General features: G+C 45.3%; 1 protein-coding gene and 1 long non-coding RNA gene across 32 annotated transcripts in view; one reads left to right on the top strand and one right to left on the bottom strand.

Annotated features, from left to right (window-relative positions):
- ptprk (protein tyrosine phosphatase receptor type K) overlaps positions 1-25000 on the bottom strand; it is a 104460-nt gene that overhangs the window by 65322 nt on the left and 14138 nt on the right. For all 31 annotated transcript variants that reach the window (XM_083534358.1, XM_083534359.1, XM_083534366.1 and 28 more), the window contains 2 exons: positions 10796-10918; positions 3575-3846 (listed from right to left, as the gene is read on the bottom strand). In XM_083534358.1, coding sequence (XP_083390484.1) covers positions 3575-3846; positions 10796-10918 — 395 coding nt within the window. The remainder of the gene's footprint in view (positions 1-3574; positions 3847-10795; positions 10919-25000) is intronic.
- On the top strand, positions 4410-5492 carry LOC310722225. The gene is made up of 2 exons (XR_014532309.1): positions 4410-4744; positions 4880-5492. It is a non-coding gene; the product is annotated as an uncharacterized lncRNA (long non-coding RNA).

The following is a 25000-nucleotide window of genomic DNA, read 5'->3' as shown; positions in this document are numbered from 1 at the left end:
TGAGAGTGTTCTTGGTGTGGGTGTTGTGGATGAGTGAGGGGGATGAGAGAGAGAGAGAGTGGGATGAGAGGAGGAGTGTGTTCTCGGTGTGGGTGTTATGGATGAGTGAGGGAGAGGGGGATGAGAGGAGGAGTGTGTGTTGTGGATGAGTGATCAGGTGTGTCAGTGCTGCAGTCAGAAGCAGGTCATCAGTGTAGAGACGGAGGAAAAATATCACTTACACCTGAGACGAGAGAAACAAAAAGACGTAAAAGATGTAAAGGAGTGTAAAAAGCCGAGCTGAAGAGATGATACAACACACACACACACACACACACACACACACACACACACACACACAACCTACAAACAATATTTACACAACCTACACACAACATTCACAAATCCTACACACAACAATCATTTCAGCATCAGAGTTTCAGAATGTTGTTTGGTGTTTGAATGTTGGACGCTGAAGCTCTATGAAGATCTGCTTTCCATGGGATGGAAGATGTAGAAGATCTCCTTCTATAGAGCTTTGGAACATCACCCCAGGACTCCTCACCTCACCCAACCTTCTAACACCCTAGCAGCTGCGTGAGCACAACATCTGCACAACATCTAGTAGAGCATCTTTCCAGTACAGTGGAGCTCATTAGAGCATCGAATGGGAACTAAATGTGGACTGAAGTTCTAAAAGAACAGAATCGTACACAAGTCCACAAACTTCTGGCCCCGCAGTGTAGACTTACAGTAAACGCGTAGTGCATTTATGTGTGTGTGTGTGTGTGTGTGTGTGTGTGTGTGTGTGTGTGTGTTTCCTGAGGAACAGTGTGGGCTTTTAAACAGAGAAGAAAACAAAATGAGAAAAACGTGTGCACGTCAGAGAGATAATGAATGACGAACATTCATTATAACTAACATAATTAGAGCTACGCGAGAAAGAAGAGCAAGATGGAGAGAATAAGAGGAGTGTGTGTGTGTGTGTGTGTGCGTGCGTGCGTGCGAGAGAGAGAGAGAGAGAGAGAGAAAAACATAATTGACCCCGAGTAGCATTTTGAGTACATGATTGACTGTGTGTGTGTGTGTGTGTGTGTGTGTGTGTGTGTGTGTGTGTGTGTGTGTGTGTGTGTGTGTGGCTCTTCGAGAGTGTGAAGAACTCAACAGCTTTGTAGCATTTTCAATGCAAATAATCTAATTACACACACACACACACACACACACACACACACACACACACACACACGCTTGACACAACCTACATAAATAACAGAACCCAGGACAGACCAAAGGAACAGGTGGACACACACACAGTTTCACGTCATGTTGTTTTGGCAGAGACAAGGTGTCAAACTGGTTACTTTGGCCATCAGTCGTGTGTGTGTGTGTGTGTGTGTGTGTGTGTGTGTGTGTGAGAGAGATGGTAAATTATGGTGTGTGATTGTGAATAATTGTGTGTGTGTGTGTGTGTGTGTGTGTGTGTGTGTGTGTGTGTGTGTGATGGTGAATGATTGTCTGAGACTGTGTGACTGTATGATAACGTGATAGTGAATATGGTGTGTGTGTGTGTGTGTGTTGGTGTATTATGGTGAATGATGGCATGTGATGGTGTGTGTGTGTGTGTGTGTGTGTGTGTGTGTGTGTGTGTGTGTGTGTGTGTGATGGTGAATTATTGTCTGAGACTGTGTGACTGTATGATAACGTGATAGTGAATATGGTGTGTGTGTGTGTGTGTGTGTGTGTGTGTGTGTGTGTGTGTGTGTTGGTGTATTATGGTAAATGATGGCATGTGATGGCGTGTGTGTGTGTGTGTGTGTGTGTGTGTAAGATGGTGTATTATAGTGCGTGACTGTGTGATGATGGTGTGTGATGGTGTACGACGGTGTGTATAATAAGGTGAGATGGTGTGTGTGATGGTGTGTGAGATGGTGTGTATAATAAGATGTGATGGTGTGTGTGATGGTGTATGACGGTGTGTAGAATAAGGTGTGATGGTGTGTGTGATGGTAAATGACGGTGTGTATAATAAGGTGTGATGGTGTGTGTGATGGTGTATGACGGTGTGTATAATAAGGTATGATGGTGTGTGTGATGGTGTGTATAATAAGGTGTGATGGTGTGTGTGATGGTGAATGATGGTGTGTGAGATGGTGTGTAATGGTGTATGACGATGTGTATAATAAGGTATGATGGTGTGTGAGATGGTGTGTGTGATGGTGAATGATGGTGTATATAATAAGGTATGATGGTGTGTGTGATGGTGTGTGTGATGGTGAATGATGGTGTGTGAGATGGTGTGTGTGATGGTGTATGACGGTGTGTATAATAAGGTGTGATGGTGTGTGTGATGGTGAATGATGGTGTGTGAGATGGTGTGTGTGATGGTGTATGACGGTGTGTATAATAAGGTATGATGGTGTGTGAGATGGTGTGTGTGATGGTGTATGACGGTGTGTATAATAAGGTATGATGGTGTGTGTGATGGTGTGTATAATAAGGTGTGATGGTGAATGATGGTGTGTATAATAAGGTATGATGGTGTGTGAGATGGTGTGTGTGATGGTGTATGACGGTGTGTATAATAAGGTATGATGGTGTGTGTGATGGTGAATGATGGTGTGTGTGATGGTGTATGACGGTGTGTATAATAAGGTATGATGGTGTGTGAGATGGTGAATGATGGTGTGTGTGATGGTGTATGACGGTGTGTATAATAAGGTATGATGGTGTGTGAGATGGTGTGTGTGATGGTGTATGACGGTGTGTATAATAAGGTATGATGGTGTGTGTGATGGTGTGTATAATAAGGTGTGATGGTGAATGATGGTGTGTATAATAAGGTATGATGGTGTGTGAGATGGTGTGTGTGATGGTGTATGACGGTGTGTATAATAAGGTATGATGGTGTGTGTGATGGTGAATGATGGTGTGTGTGATGGTGTATGACGGTGTGTATAATAAGGTATGATGGTGTGTGAGATGGTGAATGATGGTGTGTGTGATGGTGTATGACGGTGTGTATAATAAGGTATGATGATGTGTGAGATGGTGTGTGTGATGGTGTATGACGGTGTGTATAATAAGGTATGATGGTGTGTGTGATGGTGTGTATAATAAGGTGTGATGGTGTGTGATGGTGTGTATAATAAGGTGTGATGGTGTGTGTGATGGTGTGTGTGATGGTGAATGATGGTGTGTGAGATGGTGTGTGTGATGGTGTATGACGGTGTGTATAATAAGGTATGATGGTGTGTGTGATGGTGTGTATAATAAGGTGTGATGGTGAATGATGGTGTGTGAGATGGTGTGTGATGGTGTGTATAATAAGGTGTGATGGTGTGTGTGATGGTGTGTGTGATGGTGAATGATGGTGTGTGAGATGGTGTGTGTGATGGTGTATGACGGTGTGTATAATAAGGTATGATGGTGTGTGTGATGGTGTGTGTGATGGTGCATGATGGTGTGCGAGATGGTGTGTGTGATGGTGTATGACGGTGTGTATAATAAGGTGTGATGGTGTGTGTGTAATGGTGAATGACTGTGTGTATAATAAGGTGTGATGGTGTATGTGATGATGTTCCTGGAGCTGATGTACCTGGTACTCGTTGGGCCAGAAGGTGCTAACAGCAAGCTCCGCCTTCCTCCAGATGTTCCCGGTGTGGGTGCTGATGTTCCAAATAGGGTTGGCCACTGGTCCTTTATTGACCTTGACCAGGACATTGAGTGTTCCAGGACTGGAGCCTTCAGTGGCGTACAGCAGGTAGTTAAAGTCGATGCAGTGTGTGTCGTTCTCCTTCATCACGGGGAGCTGGAGGCGTGCTCTCTCCCCAGGGTCATGCTGGGACGAGTCCACCATCATGTAGGAACCTGCACAAGGGACAGACACTTCCTGTTACTGCAGAAAAGCACAACCAGCTTTTTTGTAACAGATCTTTTGCTCCATCTTTCTGGAGTTTAATCAGAGTGGGTCTGATATAGTGATTGTGTGTGTGTGTGTGTGTGTGTGTCTGGTGTGTGTGTGTGTGTGTGTGTGTGTGTGTGTGTGTGTGTGTGTCTCCGGTGTGTGTGTGTGTGTGTGTGTGTGTGTGTGTGTGTGTGTGTCTGGTGTGTTTGTGTGTGTGTGTGTGTGTGTGTGTCTCCGGTGTGTGTGTGTGTGTGTGTGTGGAGCACACACAGTGTACTGTATAAACTGCCTGACAAGCAGACTGACTGGTAGAGAAAACAGACAGGGAAAGGTGAGACAGACATACAGACAGACAGAAAAAGCATGAAGCAGGAGAAGGTGAGACAGTCAGAGAGACAGGAGAATGTAAGAGACAGGCAAGAGAAGGTGAGACAGAAGAAGGTGAGAGACAGATAGACAGGCAGGAGAAGGTGACACAGTCAGAGAGACAGGAGAAGGTGAGACAGTCAGACAGGAGAAGGTGAGACAGTCAGACAGGAGAAGGTGAGACAGTCAGAGAGACAGGAGAAGGTGAGACAGGAGCAGGTGAGACAGTCAGAAAGACAGGAGAAGGTGAGACAGTCAGAGAGACAGAAGAAGGTGAGACAGGAGCAGGTGAGACAGTCAGAAAGACAGGAGAAGGTGAGACAGTCAGAGAGACAGAAGAAGGTGAGACAGGAGCAGGTGAGAGTCAGAGAGAAAGGAGAAGGTGAGACAGTCAGACAGACAGAAGAAGGTGAGACAGGAGCAGGTGAGACAGTCAGACAGACAGGAGAAGGTGAGAGACAGTCAGACAGACAGGAGCAGGTGAGACAGGAGCAGGTGAGACAGTCAGAGAGACAAGAGCAGGTGAGACAGTCAGAGAGACAGGAGAAGGTGAGACAGTCAGAGAGACGGGAGAAGGTGAGACAGTCAGAGAGACAGGAGCAGGTAAATCAGTCAGAGAGACAGGAGAAGGTGAGACAGTCAGAGAGACGGGAGAAGGTAAGAGAGGTTCAGAAATCAGAAAGTGAAATCATCGAGCCGAGATTTGAGCCTCTGATAAAAACGAAGAAATATGCAGCATAACACTTCAAACACAAACGTGTCAGATTGGCTGTTCACACACACACACACACACACACACACACACACACACACACACACACACACACACACACACACACACACACACACACACACACACACACACACACACACACACACAGTTGTTAAAGCTAAATCACAGTGGGGAACGTTCACTGGCCCAAAACACCACGTACTGATTTTAAACCACTCTCAACACCACCATCACCGAGAGAGGGGGAGAGAGAGAGAGAGAGAGATGGAGAAAGAGAGAGATGGAGAAAGAGAGAAAGATAGGCAGACAGGAAAGAAGTAGATGGACTAAAAAGAGATAGATAACTAAAGAAAGTGTAAATGGGGGGTGGAAAGAACAAGGGAGAGGTGGGGAGACAGAGAGAGAGAGATAGAGACAGATAAAAACAGACTGATAGACTGACAAGAAAAAAGCAGACAGAAAAAGGAAAAGAGAGGTAGACGAAGTGAGAGATAGAGGGAGAGAGTGTGAGAGAAAGAGAGAGAAAAAGATAGAAGGGAGAGAGATACATGCAGATAAAGACCGACTGACGGATAGATAAGCAGAAAGACAGGCAAAGAAGAAAAACAGCAGATAGACAGAAAGAAGGAAAGAGAGAGAAGGAGCTTATTCGAATATCAGGCCACTCCCCCTGACCGTGCCACCATGTATCTGTATCCTGTGTGCGTGCGTGTGTGTGAGATGTGTGTGGTGAGAGACGGTGATGAGTGTGTAACCCTAATCACAGTGTGTGTGTGTGTGTGTGCGTGTGTGTGTGTGTGTGAGATGTGTGTGGTGAGAGACGGTGATGAGTGTGTAACCCTAATCACAGTGTGTGTGTGTGTGTGTGCGTGTGTGTGTGTGTGTGAGATGTGTGTGGTGAGAGACGGTGATGAGTGTGTAACCCTAATCACAGTGTGTGTGTGTGTGTGTGCGTGCGTGTGTGTGAGATGTGTGTGGTGAGAGACGGTGATGAGTGTGTAACCCTAATCACAGTGTGTGTGTGTGTGTGTGTGTGTGTGTGTGTGTGTGTGTGTGTGTGTGTGCGCGTGTTTCCTCCTGCTGTAGGCTGTAGGCTCCTTCTCCAGAGAGTCTCAACTTTCTTTTTCTTTTTTTTTGTTTTTGGTCTCGCACTCGCTCAAAAAAATTCACTCTGCGCGAACGTGCGAAACCTGCTGTTACACTACACTACACTACACACACTACACTACACACACACACACACGTTTCATAACACTGCGCGCTGACTGACTGCGAGAGGTGTAAAGTTTGTAGGAATGAAGTGTGTGAGATCTCAGACTGGGTTCAGAGTCGGGACGGGGATTAGAGGATCTGTGTGTACAAACGCAAATAAGAAGCTCATCTTATTTAAATCAGTCTCTATAAACTGACATCTGACTGAGTACACACACACACACACACACACACACACACACACACACACACAAATAATTAATAAATTTTATTATTTAAATCTGACCACCAACCTGCAACATCACATTATAGAGAGATGCAGACAGACAGTGAGACAGACAGACAGTGAGACAGACAGACAGACAGAATCTAGGACAGAGAGACGGACAACGAGACGGACAGACAAACAGAAAGGCAGAGAATGAGACAGACAGAGAAACAAAAAACGAGACAGTAAGACAGACAGAGAGACAGGCACAGGTTTCTGAGAAATTGCATGCTTATAACACGCTAATAGTATACTAATAACATGCTAATAGCGCGATTAAAATACGCTAATAAGCGCGCTAATGCCACGCTTTCCCGTTTTGATCCCTTTTCTCGCTTAGTCTAGAGCAGCTGTAAAGACTGGAGTTTACTCCTGAAACTGGAGACTCCTTCCACTGTGGTTCATCGTCCCGAAACAACATGTTCATCAGGAGCCTGCCGTCCCCGCAGACGGGCCGTCGCCATAGAAACGATAGCAACCAATGGGGATGGAGAGAGAAAGAGCAGTAGGACAGATCTGTTTCAGACGCCGCAGTGGCGCCACTTTCACAACTCCCGAGATGAACAGATTCGGGTTATGGAATGAAGAGTTGTGGCCAAGAAGTTGTTTTCCTTCTGTCCTTCTCTCTCTCTCTCTCTCTCTCTCTCTCTCTCTCTCTCTCTCTCTCTCTCTCTCTCTCTCTCTCTCTCCCCCCCCCCCCCCCCCCCTCCTCTCTGGCAGGAAAACAAGACACTGGGAAAGTTCTGATGAATAATTTCAGATATGCGCTCCAGTTTGCGTCCCCCCCCCGTTGTGTTGGTTCAGGCCACGATCCAAACCGGGTAATTAGTCTCAGCGCCTCGATTAGACGCCGCAGCCGCAATCCCAGGCTGCGTTTAAATAATCCAACACACGCACACACACACACACACACACGTGTACAGGAGTTTTACTTCAAACCCACTTTCTTCCTTACTGTGTGTTTTACAGTGTGTGTGTGTGTGTGTGTGTGTGTGTGTGTGTAAGAGAGATACGGGTTCGTTCAGTTGGCGTTGGGTGTCCCAATACCATGTATAGTAATATAATGATGACGAAGAACCACGTAATTGGTGGGAAGAAAGAAAGAAAGGAAGAAAGGAAGGAAGGAAAAAAAGAAAAGTAAGAAGGAAAAAGAAAGAGAATGAGGGAGGCAGGAGCACTTCGTTATCTCTGGATGATTGTCGTCGTGGTAACGAGAATCGGCAATGTCAGCGCGTATCAAAACAAATGAGCTACGTGTCATGGCCGCCGTCACGCTTCCCTCTAAGAGACATCACAAGATGGCTGTCAAACACACGTCTGTCTCTCGCTCTCTCTCCCCTCAGCTGTCATCCTCCCTTTCGTTCGTCGCTCAACAAAAACACGCTTCCTTTTTTTTTTTTTCGCCTCCCGTATCAAAGGTTACACCAGATACGCTAATCAGATTCCATATTTAGCCGCGGTAAGCGTGTGGGTGGAGACGACTTCCCATGATGCACTGCAGCACCAGAACGAAAGACGGGAGCGTCTCTAAACGATAAACATGCTAACTGTTTCGCACATTCTCTCGCGCCCACGTTACCGACCTGAGAGACACGTCTCCGTTTCGACCCGTCCCCCGCGCCAGACCAGTGTTCTGAGGAACGTAGAGCGTGACGTAGCCTCTCGCGTGGGAACGTGTGCTACAGTTCATGCTAGTTGCAAGCGAATTAAAAACGTGCCTTTTATAAACCGTATTAGCTTTGGATCAGACATCATCTATCATGTGCTAGCATTAGATCAGACTGATAGCGTACCGTGGTGGGATGGAAGGATTATAATGTTCTGCTAACACTTCAGACTACGCAAATGTACTAGCATTCAGTCTGATCTACACTAATATGCTAACACACATTCGGCTTAATGCTAATGTTCTACAACACTCATACATAGATTATTCAATATATTCGCTAACGTTAGTCTGATCTACGCTAAATTTCTAACACTCGGTCTAACCCATGTTTTCAGTGACTCCGGTCCTTGAGGTCCTTTGTTACCAAAGTCCCATGTAATGTTCTCAGGATCTCCTGTCCTTTAGTGTTTCCAGAGTCTTATGTCCTTAAGGTCCAGTGCTCCTAGGGTCTAGTGTTCCCAAAGTCTTGTGGTCTCAAGTTCCTTTGTTTTGAAGGTCCCATATTCTCAGGGTTCTTTGTTTCAAAGGTCTTGTGCTCCCATGTTTTAAAGGTTCAAATTCCCTGATATTGCCAAGGGTTATGTATTCCTAGAACCCTTCCTTCCCATGAAGTTCTCAGGTGCAACGTACTACCAGGTGCCAATTTTTTCAGGAGCCTTTATTTCTCACACCCATCTTTGCATTTTGCCAGTACCTGATGCTTTCACATTCCATACTTCAAGAGCCGTACATTATAGGGACCCCAAAATCCAAAGAATCTTTCTCCCCAGGGTCCCATGTTCCTACGTCCTACATTTCAAGCACCTTATATTCCAACGTTCTGTTTATCACTAGGTTCAGAAACATATATTCACAGACAAGTGCATTTCCAGGTAGTTATGTTCTCAGGGACCGTAGGTTCCTATGGAAACATGTTCTTAGCTTCTGTACTTAACTTCTGAACTTTTTACTAATTCCTATATTTAAAGTTCCTCAATGTTCCAAGGATGCACTGTTAAAACACCTTCCTCTGTCTCTCCCATCACCTGCCCCATCACATGTCTCCAAACCTCTTTCCCTATCTCCCCTGCCCCATCACATGTCTCCAAACCTCTTTCCCCCATCTCCCCTGCCCCATCACCTGCCCCATCACATGTCTCCAAACCTCTTTCCCCATCTCTCCTGCCCCATCACCTGCCCCCATCACATGTGTCCAAACTGCTTTCGCCATCACATGTCTCCAAACCTCTTTCCCCATCTCCCCTCCCATCACCTGCCCCCATCACATGTCTCCAAACCTCTGTCCCCCATCTCCTTCCCTCATAACCTGCCCTTACCCCCACCCCTTTCATCTACTGTCCCCCATCCCGATCACCTTGTCCTTTCTACCTCCCATTCTTCAACCTCCCAGTTCCTCCCTCTCCCCCGTCCCCCGTCCATAAGCGTGATTAATTACCTAATCTCGTGTTAATTAGGAAATGTACCTGCGAGTGAAAAGCGCTGAAACCTCCTGTGTGTAAAAAGAAATAATGAAAAAGCTCCTGGCTTTGAAAAAGAAAAAAAAAAAAAACGTTGGAGAGGTGACGAGACAAGGTCGAGCGTTCTCTATCTCCCGCACGGTCACCTCCAACGCCGGCTTTGTGTACCAGAATGCTAACGGAATGAGAAAAGCTCCTCATGCACTGCGAGGAATTAGACAAGAACTTCCGGAGAACGAGAGGAAAAAAAAAGAGAAAAAAAAAAAACTAGCGAGAATTAGCGACGGCGTTCCTGATTACAGCAAAGCGCCCTGAATTAGCATGGTAAGCTAAGTCCAAGAACAAACTCGAGTTCAGAATCCATTGTAATATAGTGAAGGGAAAAAATAAGCCTGCATATTATACCATGCGCTAATCGCTATGGCTTCGTATGCTAACAATTAAATCCTTTCCCCGGACCTGGTGTTTACATGCAACTTCAAAAAAGAAAAAGAAAAGATGAACGACGCTAGCCAGGTAATGCTAATTTGGAGCGTGGCGTGTGCTACAACAAGCTGTTAGGCTAATTAGAATTATAAGTTTTTTTTGTTTAGATTTTTCCCGGATTATCTTGCATTTGTATCTGAGAGTAAAATGATCACTATATTTTTTTATTTAAATGCTAAACTAGGCGCTATATTAAAAACAAGCACTAGCAAAACCAGCTAACAACGTCAGCATTTCAATAGTATAGCTTGTGCTAATATAATAGCGTAACATTGAAAAACGTCATACCCACATTAGCTGAGCGATTCAAATGATACAAAACACGATTAGCCTCGTATTCGCTAGCATGCTGATCACGATGGATTTAGCACTACGCAAGATACACAAATACTAGCATGCTAGCAAGATTGTCTTCCAAAGATGAGTGAAAACGTTTCCGGATCTTTCCGTTTGCATGGGAACGGTACGACGTGCTACATGGTACAGCTACATGGCTAGCCTGCGCTCGTTAGCTAGCGCTGCGCAGAGACCTGCGTTTTCTTGTTGCCTAGCGACGGTGTCCCACAGGGTCTCTAACGCAGGAAAAGGGGTTTAATGGCAGGTTGACAATTTTTGTGTGGGATTTTTTTTATTTTATTCCATCCGTGTGTGTGTGTGTGTGTGTGTGTGTGTGTGTGTGTGTGTGTGTGTGTGTGTGTGTGTGTGTGTGTGTGTGTGTCACCTTGAGGCAGTTCAGGGGACAAGTAGGGAACTTCCTGAGCGCTGACATGCGTCCAATCAAAATCGTCGTACGGATCCTGTTGGTAATCACACTGCGCGGGACCGTCGTCGAACGAGCAACCGCCTGAAAACACACACACACACACACACACACACACACAGATAATGAGACACTTCTACCAGAAAACATACACACTCGTACACCAAGCCGACAGAAACCCACTGCTGTCCTCGCTGTCTTAGATTCATCTCTCAACACACACACACACACACACACACACACACACACACACACACACACACACACACACACACACACAAAAACATTTCACAGGTGACTTCTGCTGCTGTCGGAGAAAAAAAACCCGACTCAACCGATATACCCTGTCAAGCCAAAAGTATTTGGACACCCTGACTATTCCAGCCAGATGTGGTTCTTCTCCAAACTGTGGTTGCTCATCATCATCCTCATCATCTCTTTCGTGAATTTACGTCCTGATTGCACGCGCACACACACACACACACACACACACACACACACACACACACACACCTCTGTCCCAAAAATTTTTTTTTTTGGGACACCCTGACTTCTTCTCCAGTGAAGCTTCATAAAGATCTGTTTTTTATGGGTGCGTGAGAGCTCCTGCTATTAAGCTCCAGCCCCATGTGAAAAACCACCCCAGGCCTCCTCAGCCCACGACCCTACCCTGACCCTACTCACATTCTAGTGGCTGATTAAGAACATCTTCACAGCATCTCCACAATGTCTAGTAGAACAGCGAGCATGGAACGAGATGTTAAAAAAAAAGCACAGGATCTTACGCCGAGGTGTCCGAAAAACACACACACACACACACACACACACACACACACACACACACACACACACACACAGATAATGAGACACTTCTACCAGAAAACACACACTACAGTCAGAGAAGAGAGGAGAAGAGAAGGATCACAGATGACAAACGTTCTTCTCGTTCTTTCCATCAGGACGTGTGCGGAGGGAAAATTAAAAACTTGAGATCGGTTTTCGTGATCTAATTCTAGACTCAGGGAGAAAATACACTCCTGTGTGTGTGTGTGTGTGTGTGTGTGTGTGTGTGTGTGTGTGTGTGTACTCAGTTGACAAGACGGTAGGCTTAAAGAAAGAGCACGAAGACAGACAAGAGAGAGAGAGAGAGAGAGAGAGAGAGAGAGAGAGAGAGAGAGAGAGAGAGAGAGAGAGAGAGAGAATGCTAGCTTCAGGACACTGTCATCCTTCCTTTTTTGCCGTTTCGCTCCTTCTGTCTCTCGTTCTCTCCATTACTTGCGAGACGAGTGCAAAAAACAAACTCCTGAAGGCTTCATTGCATGAAATCTGTCAGAGACTGCAGAGAGAGAGAGAGAGAGAGAGAGAGAGAGAGAGAGAGAGAGAGAGAGAGAGAGTGTGTGTGTGTGCGGGGGGGGGCTGATTTCTGTGACGAGTTCCTCCTGAGGTCATGGGTCACCTCTCCTTGAAGAACAAAAATACACTATGCTGCAGAGAACATGACAAACACCCAAACACCTCCAAACACATCAAAACACCTCCATCCATCCTGATCCAAACACCTCCAAACACCTCCATCCATCCTGATCCAAACACCTCCATCCATCCTGATCCAAACACCTCCATCCATCCTGATCCAAACACCTCCATCCATCCTGATCCAAACACCTCCATCTATCCTGATCCAAACACCTCCATCTATCCTCATCCAAACACTTTCAAACCTCTCCATCCATCTTGACCCAAACACCTCCATCCATCCTGATCCAAACACCTCCAAACACACAAACACCTCCATCCATCCTGATCCAAACACCTCCAAAAACACAAACACCTTCATCCATCCTGATCCAAACACCTCCAAAACACAAACACCTTCATCCATCCTGATCCAAACACCTCCAAACACCTCTGTCAATCCTGATCCAAACACCTCCATCCATCCTAATCCAAACACCTCCATATATCCTGATCCAAACACCTCCATATATCCTGATCCAAACACCTCCATATATCCTGATCCAAACACCTCAATATATCCTCATCCAAACACTTCCAAACACTTCATCCATCTTGATCCAAACACCTCCATCCATCCTGATCCAAACACTTCCAAACATCTCCATCCATTCTGATCCAAACACCTCCATCCATCCTGATCCATGGAGGAGGTTCTCAGGTGGTCACCCATCCAGACATCGGTCGTGTCAATCAGATCCTCAAAACCTCCACAGATTTAATTCAGAAAAGCCGCTTGCGGTGTTCAACCCTCCATGTTCGTTATCACCTGTGAAGAAAAAGGTCAGATCCTCCACGCTGAAACATCTCCTGACCTTTTTCTCCAGACTGCTGCCATGTCGGGATAAAAAAACAAAAGAAAAACCCAAACGGAATTTACATTTTCATAGCAGGGACGGAGACGAGGACGACGTTAATTAAACGTGTCCCGCGCTGCTTCTCCTCGTGTACGTCGCCTGGAACCTGCGGAGGTGCAGAGATGAACCCCTGAGCTGACTGTTTCTCACGCTTCACCCACCTTCACCTTTATTAACAGGTGAGTCCAGAATGAGACGCTAACGAGATGCTCAACATTTCTCGGTTAAGAGGAACGTAGCTGTGCGGTCTCAAGAGCGCCCTCTGTAGTCGGTTTATAAAGCTGCCGATAAATCCAGCGATTTAACGCGTGGAAAATTCTGAGCAGCTTCGTGGCCTATAAAGTCGGGATTGGGCTTTAATTCTGCTGACATTTCAACAGCGCAACAACATCTCCCAAAAAAACATTTCTCTCTCTCTCTCTCCATCCCTTCATCCTTCTCTCTCTCTTACTCCCTCTCTTACATTAGCACAAAACTCAACGTTTAGAAGTTGTCGACTTAGCGGCGTTTAAAAGGTGACGCTGCCATCAAACGCATGCAAATGCACACACAGGCCTGGCAGAGGAACGACAGAATGAGAGAGGGATTGGGAGAGAGAAAGAAGGGGGGATTGAGAGAAAGGAGGAGATTTTTCTCTCCATCGTGTCAAACCGTGAGCGGATTCGGCGTATGGAAATCAGGCGAGCGGCGGCGTGACTCTCATCCGCTCTCAGACTGAAAAAGAACGACAAGATTCTCTCGCTCTCTCTCTCTCTATTCCTCCGTCTCGAGCTTTCTCTTCTTCAGCTCTCTCACGCTCCCAATTATACACCACTGTACGGGCAAAAGTTTGTGGACACCTCAGCTGTGCTTTTTTTTTTTTAACATCCCGTATTGAACGTTCTAATGAGATTCAGTGTTCTGGGAAGATGTTCCGCTAGATGTTGTGGAGATTTTGGGTAGATTTGGAGATGTTGTGGAGATGTGGAGATTTGGGGTACATGTTGTGGAGATTTGGGGTAGATGTAGAGATGTTGTGGAGATTTTGAGTGGATGTGGAGACGTTGTGAAGATTTTGGGTGGATGTGGAGACGTTGTGAAGATTTTGGGTGGATGTGGAGACGTTGTGGAGATTTTGAGTGGAAGTGGAGACGTTGTGGAGATTTTGAGTGGATGTGGAGACGTTGTGGAGATTTTGAGTGGATGTGGAGACGTTGTGGAGATTTTGGGTGGATGTGGAGACGTTGTGGAGATTTTGGGTGGATGTGGAGACGTTGTGGAGATTTTGGGTGGATGTGAAGACGTTGTGGAGATTTTGGGTGGATGTGAAGACGTTGTGGAGATCATGGGTGGATGTGGAGATGTTGTGGAGATCATGGGTGAATGTGGAGACGTTGTGAAGATCATGGGTGAATGTGGAGAAGTTGTGGAGATTTTGGGTGAATGTGGAGACATGGTGGAGATTTTGGGTGGATGTGGAGACGTTGTGGAGATTTTGGGTGGATGTGGAGATGTTGTGGGAAGGTTTATTTAGAAATTTCAAGGCACGAAGCAAAATTTCCCCCACGGTCGAAACAAGAAAATAAAAATGCAGAAAGATTTCCGCTTGGTGAAAACACACAGCCCCTGCGATATAATCGTCTAGTCGGCGATTACACAGACTTACACACGGACGTACACACGGACGTACACACGGCTCCTGATGGGCGTGTAAGGGCCGAGTCGGCTGCTTGCGAGGACACTCGCCACCTCATTTGCATCCTAATCTACTGCTGCGAATATTCATGAGGCGCTAATGAAATAATGGCGGCTCTTCATTTGCATAATAAAATAATTATGCCGTGTGATAAAGCTCGAGGGGGAACGCGAAGCCCGGGCATGAAAAGATGCGTTAATGACTCTATCGGTGAGGGAGTGAGCGCCACACACACACACACACACACACACACACACACACACACACACACACACACACACACACACACACACTCTCAATAAAGAAATCTTTATACACCAAACACATTAGAGAAAAAAGCAGGGCAGAGCGTCTGTTAGTCACTATAAAGAAGGCGGGGCCTCTGTGTCCGTCAGTCACTATAAAGAAGGCGGGGCCTCTTTGTCCGTCAGTCACTTTAAAGAAGGCGGGGCCTTTTTGTCCGTCAGTCACTATAAAGAAGGCGGGGCCTCTGTCAGACAGAATAAGGCCGTTTTTCGGAGCCCAGTACATTTACACCAACATGTTTTATAGGAAATGTAACACCGTAAAAGACAAGGTGAGAGAACACACAAACACACACACACACACACACACACACACACACAGGACACTTAGAGTCAAATAGAGGGAAATTAAGTAGAAAAGAACTGAAGGTGACATTGGTCTTGGGGTGGATGGAGCCGTTTCTGGTTTTACCACACACACACCCATACAGACAGCTGATTTGTAACACACCTCACCTTATCAGCTCATTAACACACACTTCACCGAGTTCAAGGGTCGCAAGGAGAAAGTGAAAGAGAGGAGACTAAACAACCACTGACAACACACACCAACACACTAACACACACACCAACACACTGCAACACTCCAACACACAACATCATCACACACTAACAAACACTAATACAATGTTACACACTCCATTACACTGGAACAAACACACTAACACACACACATTATTACACGTGGCGTACACACAAAACGAGGCTAGAAACGTGACTCTTCACATGCAAAAGTCGTGTTGTCACGTTTTTTTATGATTATTTTTTAGAAATCCCAACCATTGCTCGGTTTGTGTTGTGTTGTGTTGTGTTGTGTTGTGTTGTGTTGGCCATGTTTATAAATGAGACCCCTGGACAGACTCAAAAGATGGCGAGAAACCAGTGAGGTGCGAGGAGACGATTCAGAACAAAGGAAAGACTGTACAGTGCGTTTCCCTTTTTTATTCGTTTGAATTGATTTTATATTTTTATTAATGTTTTTTTTGTTATATTTTTGTGTTTGCATTTTGATGTAATATGGAAATTAAATGCACTGAATGGGTTCAGTTTTTGCAGATACTTGTGTGTGAAATTTCAGCAATAAAAAAAATTTCCTTTTTCCAAAAAGGAAAAAAATAAAAATAAAAAAAAAAAATCACTTGTTCATTGTAAAAGATTCGTCTGATTTCCTCTGATGTTTTGTGCTGCTCTTTGATGAAAACTCGCTTCGTATCCAATTAATTGATGGAATGATCGGTAGAATAATCGATTGCTAAAATAATCGATAGCTGCAGCTCTAAAACACACACAACCACACTGTAACACACACAACAAATACTAATACAATAAACACACAGTTATAGATCAACACACCTTTTTGTTAAAGCTCATTTTACACACCTTTTATACACACAGAGAAACTGAGCCACACCCACCCAGGAGAAAGGAGAGGGGGCGCGGTGTAGGTGAAGTGGCGTGGAGTAAATAGATGGGGTTTGGTGTATTTAAAAGGGTGTGGTTTAATTGAAGGGGCGTGGTGTAAGAGAAGGGGCGTGGTTTAATTGAAGGAGGCGTGGTGTAAGAAAAGGGGGTGTGGTGTATGTGAAGGGGGCGTAAAGGGGGCGTGGTGTAAGAGAAGGGGGTGTAGAGTAAGTAGCAGAAGAGTGGTGTAAGTGAAGGGGGTGTGGTGTAGGTGAAGGGGGCATGGTGTAGTTAAAGGGGTGTGGTATAGTTGAAGGGGTGTGGCTTCACAGATGTAACAGGACTACATAGTGTAAGGAAGTAATACAAGTGCTGCTGTTTTGCATTTACTGAATAAAAACCGGTCCAGTGAGATTCAGAGAAAGTGTACAATTACAGGGCAAAGGTCGTGTGTGTGTGTGTGTGTGTGTGTGTGTGTACATCGTAGTCAACGAAGTTCCTTTAAAACCAGTTGTGTTGTTGCATTTCCTCATTCTTTCACTCATTTACAGATAACATTCAGAGAGAGAGAATGCTCTGTGTGTGTGTGTGTGTGTGTGTGTGTGTGTGTGTGTGTGTGTGTGTGTGTGTGTGTGTGTGTGTGTGTGTGTACAGTAGGACCCTCGAATCCCTCGTTTCTTTAATCCCAAGTGAGCTTTGTTGCGCTGCCCCTCACGAGCGTTTACACAAAGGTCAATCATTCACAGAGTCGGCCGTGACTCAACACTCGACCTTCAAACGCCTTTGAGCGGCGAGCGCGTTTACGGCGAGCGTAGATAAAGGTGAGGCGTTGGGTACAAAAATATACAACGCGAAACCCGATCGGCGACACCGTGCAGTCTTGTTCGGCCGCTCGCCTCGTAGCTAAAGTTCATCGCCGTGCTCCTCAGTCTCGGAGACGCCGCGGAGCCACGAATCCTGAGGAGAATAAAGACGAGTGTTTGGAATTGTTCGATCTTTTGGGGCGGGACTCTTTCCTCGGAGATCTCAACCGTGACCCAGATCCTGTCGTTTGTGAGGTGACTGCTGCGAATCTTTCAGTTGGGACTGAAACTCCGATTCGTTCCTGCGTCACGACTCCATGCTTTTATTCACGTTTGATCATTACTGAGATTCCCTCTGTTATTACTGAGATTTAGCCATCAAGCTAACGTTCGACATCACACACACACACGCGCTAGACATTAGTAGCCTCGGAGTCTTAGCATGACCGCGGCGAGGATTAAAACCCAACACAAAACTTTCAGCGGTCTTTAAGCGGAGTGATGTGAGGAGGAACGGGGGTTTATTTGGGATGTATGGGGTGATTTAGGGCGAGACGCCGCACTCGGGAGTAATTAGCGTGACATGCTAGTGTTTTACATCTTGCGCAGCCAGACAGCAACTTTAAAGTCGATGTGACAAGCGCTCGTTTCCGCCGACAAATATTTCTACTGCTGCCCTGAAAGCCAAATAAAGGAGGAAGTGCTTGTATCCTCTAGCAGCCCTAGGGCGAGCGCGCACACACACACACACACACACACAGAGAGGAATTGACTTTGGCTTTTATTTTTTTGGATTGAAGCGGAACAGTAAATATTTAAATGAGCTCGAGGACGTGATGCTAACAACAAGGCGCTTGTTCAATTTTGCTTTTTGAAGTGCACGAGTGCGCTTCCCAACCAAACGCAAGCAATTCGGGACACGAGCGGACGCTTACCGAATATCAAGAGAGTCTTTCTTTACAAGAGCCAACTGTGGGTGTGTCCCAAATCTCTCTCTCTCACACACACACACACACACACACACACACACACACCCTATTTACTATATAGTGTGCACTGTGGGCCTATTCACGTTATATTATCCACTATGGATATGTCCTCAATCGCACACACACACACACTATTTGCTATACAGTCACCAAATACACCAGCATCGGTCCACTATAGACGTGTCCCAACAACCCAATATTTACTGTGTGTTGTCCCACGTGTCCCAAATACACACCATCAATCCACTGGGGACTGGTGTTTCAAATCACAGACTTGCACACACTATTTGCTGGATATTGTCCACTGTGGACAATATCACACACACACACAAACACCTCATATTTACTGTATATTGTCCACTGTGGCTGTGTCCCAAACCACACAACCAATAATGACTTTATAATCCACATAGATGCCAAAATGATTCCACTGTGAGCAGGTCTCAAATCACACACACACACACACACACACACACACACACACACACACACACACACACTCCCTGTTCACTATATAGTGCACTTAAATGCCATCATCTGTGCATGAGAGTGGGTGTGTCCCAAATCAAACAAAGAAAAGAAAGTTTTCTCTCTAGTGCAGCAAATCTGTGTGTTTAAACTCAATGACACACACACACACACACACACACACACACACACACACACACACACACACAGGCAGAAACATGTCAAAGCCTGCAGAAGATCAACCCCCACAAAACCAAGTCTCACACTGACAGAAATGTAGTTAACAGAGCTCAAGCGTGTGTGTGTGTGTGTGTGTGTGTGTGTGCACGTGCCAAAGCTGCAGATTTGTGGTGGGCAGCATTTTTACTGTTCGCGTCTGCAAGAGGCGATAAACCCATAAAACTGACCAGGACAAAAAACACACGCGCACACACACACACACACACACACACACACACACACACACACACACACAGGGAAACGTCTACAAGTCCTTGTGTCTTTTATTCCTTCTACTGCCTTGAGGACAAAAACATAAAACTCCAGCACAACTCCTGTGTGTGTGTTTGTGTGTGTGTGTGTGTGTGTGTGTGTGTGTGTGTGTGTGTGTGTTAGTTACACTGCAGTTTTTGGGTTCTTTGTCTCAGTTATCAGTTTTTCTTCTACTGTAGAACCTTAGAAAAAAAGATGAGAGAGAGAGTATGAGAGAGAGTATAAGGGACTATGAGGGAGTATGAGGGAGAGTATGAGAGAGAGTATGAGGGAGAGGGTATGAAAGAGAGTATGAGGGAGTATGAGGGAGAGGGTATGAAAGAGAGTATGAGGAAGAGAGTATGAGAGGGAGTACGAGAGAGAGGAAGTATGAGGGAGGGTGTATGAGGGAGGGTGTATGAGGGGGAGAGTATATGAGAGGGAGAGTATATGAGAGGGAGAGTATATGAGAGGGAGAGTATGAGAGGGAGAGTATATGAGAGGGAGAGTATGAGAGGGAGAGTATATGAGAGGGAGAGTATATGAGAGGGAGAGTATATGAGAGGGAGAGTATATGAGAGGGAGAGTATATGAGAGGGAGAGTATATGAGGGAGAGTATATGAGGGAGAGTATATGAGGGGGAGAGTATGAGGGGGAGAGTATATGAAAGGGAGAGTATATGAGGAAGAGTATGAGGGGGAGAGTATGAGGGGGAGAGTATGAGGGGGAGAGTATGAGGGGGAGAGTATGAGGGGGAGAGTATATGAGGGAGAGAGTATGAGGGGGAGAGTATATGAGGGAGAGTATATGAGGGAGAGTATGAGGTAGAGTATATGAGGGGGAGAGTATATGAGGGGGAGAGTATATGAGGGGGAGAGTATATGAGGGGGAGAGTATGAGAGAGGGAGAGTATGAGAGAGGGAGAGTATATGGGAGGGAGAGTATGAGGGGGAGAGTATGAGGGGGAGAGGGGGAGAGTATGAGGGGGAGAGTATGAGGGGGAGAGTATATGAGGAAGAGTATGAGGGAGAGTATATGGGGGAGAGTATGAGGGGGAGAGTATGAGGGGGAGAGTATGAGGGGGAGAGTATATGAGGTAGAGTATATGAGGGGGAGAGTATATGAGGGGGAGAGTATATGAGGGGGAGAGTATATGAGGGGGAGAGTATATGAGGGACAGTATATGAGGGACAGTATATGAGAGGGAGAGTATGAGAGAGGGAGAGTATGAGAGAGGGAGAGTATGAGAGAGGGAGAGTATGAGAGAGGGAGAGTATATGGGAGGGAGAGTATGAGGGGGAGAGTATGAGGGGGAGAGTATGAGGGGGAGAGGGGGAGAGTATGAGGGGGAGAGTATGAGGGGGAGAGTATATGAGGAAGAGTATGAGGGAGAGTATATGGGGGAGAGTATGAGGGGGAGAGTATGAGGGGGAGAGTATGAGGGGGAGAGTATATGAGGAAGAGTATGAGGGAGAGTATATGGGGAGAGTATAAAGGGGGAGAGTATGAGAGGGAGAGTATTTGAGGGAGAGTATGAGGGGGAGAGTATATGAGGGAGAGTATGAGAGAGGGAGAGTATGAGAGGGAGAGTATGAGGGGGAGAGTATATGAGGGAGAGTATGAGAGAGGGAGAGTATATGGGAGGGAGAGTATGAGAGAGAGAGTATGAGGGGGAGAGTATGAGAGGGAGAGTATATGAGGGAGAGTATGAGAGGGAGAGTATATGAGGGAGAGTATGAGGGGGAGAGTATATGAGGGAGAGTATGAGGGGGAGAGTATGAGAGAGAGAGTATGAGGGGGAGAGTATGAGAGAGAGAGTATGAGGGGGAGAGTATATGAGGGAGAGTATATGGGGGAGAGTATGAGGGGGAGAGTGGGAGAGTATGAGAGGGAGAGTATGAGAGGGAGAGTATATGAGGGAGAGTATGAGGGGGAGAGTATGAGGGGGAGAGTATGAGGGGGAGAGTATGAGAGAGAGAGTATGAGGGGGAGAGTATGAGAGAGAGAGTATGAGGGGGAGAGTATGAGAGAGAGAGTATGAGGGGGAGAGTATGAGGGGGAGAGTATGAGGGGGAGAGTATATGGGGGAGAGTATGAGGGGGAGAGTGGGAGAGTATGAGAGGGAGAGTATATGAGGGACAGTATATGAGAGGGAGAGTATATGAGAGAGAGAGTATGAGAGGGAGAGTATGAGGGGGAGAGTATGAGGGGGAGAGTATATGAGGGAGAGTATGAGAGAGGGAGAGTATATGGGAGGGAGAGTATGAGAGGGGGAGAGTATATGGGAGGGAGAGTATGAGAGGGGGAGAGTATATGGGAGGGAGAGTATGAGGGGGAGAGTATGAGGGGGAGAGTGGGAGAGTATGAGGGGGAGAGTATGAGGGGGAGAGTATGAGGGGGAGAGTATCTGAGGAAGAGTATGAGGGAGAGTATATGGGGGAGAGTATGAGGGGGAGAGTATGAGGGGGAGAGTGGGAGAGTATGAGGGGGAGAGTATGAGAAAGAGAGTATGAGGGGGAGAGTATGAGGGGGAGAGTATATGAGGGAGAGTATGAGGGGGAGAGTATGAGAGGGATAGTATATGAGGGAGAGTATGAGGGGGAGAGTATGAGGGAGAGAATATGAGGGGGAGAGTATATGAGAAAGAATATGAGGGGGAGAGTATGAGGGGGAGAGTATGAGAGGGAGAGTATATGAGGGAGAGTATATGAGGGAGAGTATATGAGGGAGAGTATATGAGGGAGAGTATGAGAGGGAGAGTATATGAGGGAGAGTATGAGAGGGAGAGTATGAGAGGGAGAGTATATGAGGGGGAGAGTATGAGGGGGAGAGTATATGAGGGAGAGTATATGAGGGAGAGTATGAGGGGGAGAGTATGAGAGGGAGAGTATATGAGGGGGAGAGTATGAGGGGGAGAGTATATGAGGGAGAGTATATGAGGGAGAGTATGAGAGAGAGAGTATGAGGGGGAGAGTATGAGAGGGAGAGTATATGAGGGAGAGTATGAGAGGGAGAGTATATGAGGGAGAGTATGAGAGGGAGAGTATGAGAGGGAGAGTATATGAGGGAGAGTATGAGGGGGAGAGTATATGAGGGAGAGTATGAGGGGGAGAGTATGAGGGGGAGAGTATGAGAGAGAGAGTATGAGGGGGAGAGTATGAGAGGGAGAGTATGAGAGGGAGAGTATATGAGGGAGAGTATGAGGGGGAGAGTATATGAGGGAGAGTATGAGGGGGAGAGTATGAGGGGGAGAGTATGAGGGAGTAAAGTTCCATAAAGAGCATTCTGTAATCCCATTCTCTTATATCCCCCTCTCTCTCTCGCTCTCATCCATTTCTCTCATTTCTCTTTCTTACATCTATTTCTCTCATACACACCACTCACCCATTCATTCTCTTACATCTATTTCTCTCATATCCCAATCTCTCATCCTTTTCTCTCTCTCTCTCTCTCTCTCTCTCTCTCTCTCTCTCTCTCTCTCTCTCTCTCTCTCTCTCTCTCTCTCTCATATCCCTTGATTTCTCTCATCTCTCTCTCTCTCTCTCTCATCCCTTGCTTTCTCTCTCTCTCTCATATCTCTCTCATATCTCTCTCTCATATCTCTCTCTCTCTCTCATATCCCTCTCTGTCCTCAATAAATCTCCCAGCCTTGTTACAGAGATAATTAGCATCCAATGGGTAATTTAGATCTAAGCGATTAGCAGACAGGATGTGTGTGTGTGTGTGTGTGTGTGTGTGTAAAAAAGACAAAGATGCTAACCATGCTAATGCTGAGTTAGCATCACAGTAACTTATGGAGTCAGAATGGAAAGAAAATAAAAAAAAGACCATGCTAATAGAATCCTCAGATTAAATATCAAATTGGATGTAAGCTTGATAGCTAGCTTAGCATTCTAGCGAGTCAGACGTAGCTCATGCTCACAAGTCTTCATGTGACCATCAGTCGCTAAACAGCTAGCTAGGCTACTGAGTGAACATTAGCTTAATTGTCTTTAGCAGCATAAGAAACTCCGCCCCTAATTTTACTGCCATAGTGATGTCACAAAACAAGGCATGGGCAATGAATCAAGATGCTGTAAAAGAGGTGGGGGTTAAATCAGAAAGGAGCTTGGCTGATGTTAGCTGCTAAGATATTTACCATTTAACTCTGTGTATATATGTGTGTGTGTGTGTGTGTGTGTGTGTGTGTGTGTGTGTGTGTGTGTCTTCTCTCAGTCACGCACTTTTAGACATGTAGGAAATCCACTCGCCACAGTACAAATACACACTTAACGGGCAAAGAAGATAAAGCAGCATCGCCCAAGGGTTTTTACACACACACACACACACACATACACACACACACACAGTCCAAAACATTCAGTATAATTGGGAAAGGATTCAGCCTCCACTTGGCACAGATACACACACACTTTTTTCTAGTCCAATTCAAAAAGCAAGTGAGAAATGTCTGTACAGTCCTCACACTTCAATCTCAAACACAGCTCAAGGCTTCGTTTGCATACACACACACACACACACACACAATCCTCTTCCTTATATGCAGTTGTTAGTGCATGCAAAAGATTTAAACAAACAAGTACCAACTGTTACTGCTGTTATACAAACGACCTCCACCTCAATGTATCTACCGCACAGAGGGGCACAGGGAGAGTACGGACTGTAGAATATAGAGTGTGGAGTATAGAACACAATAGAGTATATAATAGTGTATAGAGTACAGAATCTAGAGTATAGAATAAAGAGTGATGTAGCATACAGTGTAGAGAGATTATAAAATAGAGAGTATAGAATATAAAGTATCAAATATATACACTACACTCTGAACTCTATATTCTAGAATATAGATTATAAAGTAAAGAATATACAGTACAGAGTTCAGGGTATGGAATATAGAGTACATAAATATGTTGTACAGAGTATATTCTATAGAGTATAGCATGTAGAGTACAAAGTATAGAATATAGAATAGAGAGTATAAAGTAGAATATAGAGTACAACTAAATATAGTGTATTGGAATAGAGTATTGAGTATAGAGTATAAAATATAGAGTGCAAAGTATAGATTATAGAGTGTATAGTGTAGAGTATAGATTGGAGATTATAGAGTGTATAGTGTAGAGTATAGATTGGAGATTATAGAGTGTATAGTGTAGAGTATAGATTGGAGATTATAGAGTGTATAGTGTAGAGTATAGATTGGAGATTATAGAGTGTATAGTGTAGAGTATAGATTGGAGATTATAGAGTGTATGGTGTAGAGTATAGATTAGAGATTATAGAGTGTATGGTGTAGAGTATAGATTAGAGATTATAGAGTGTATGGTGTAGAGTATAGATTAGAGATTATAGAGTGTATGGTGTAGAGTATAGATTAGAGATTATAGAGTGTATGGTGTAGAGTATAGATTAGAGATTATAGAGTGTATGGTGTAGAGTATAGATTAGAGATTATAGAGTGTATGGTGTAGAGTATAGATTAGAGATTATAGAGTGTATGGTGTAGAGTATAGATTAGAGATTATAGAGTGTATGGTGTAGAGTATAGATTAGAGATTATAGAGTGTATGGTGTAGAGTATAGATTAGAGATTATAGAGTGTATAGTGTAGAGTATAGATTAGAGATTATAGAGTGTATAGTGTAGAGTATAGATTAGAGATTATAGAGTGTATAGTGTAG

The sequence above is a fragment of the Silurus aristotelis genome (assembly GCF_946808225.1).
Source record: "Silurus aristotelis genome assembly, chromosome: 28".
In the NCBI taxonomy this organism is placed as follows: Eukaryota; Metazoa; Chordata; class Actinopteri; order Siluriformes; family Siluridae; genus Silurus; species Silurus aristotelis.
This window is presented reverse-complemented; position numbering and strand designations above follow the sequence as displayed.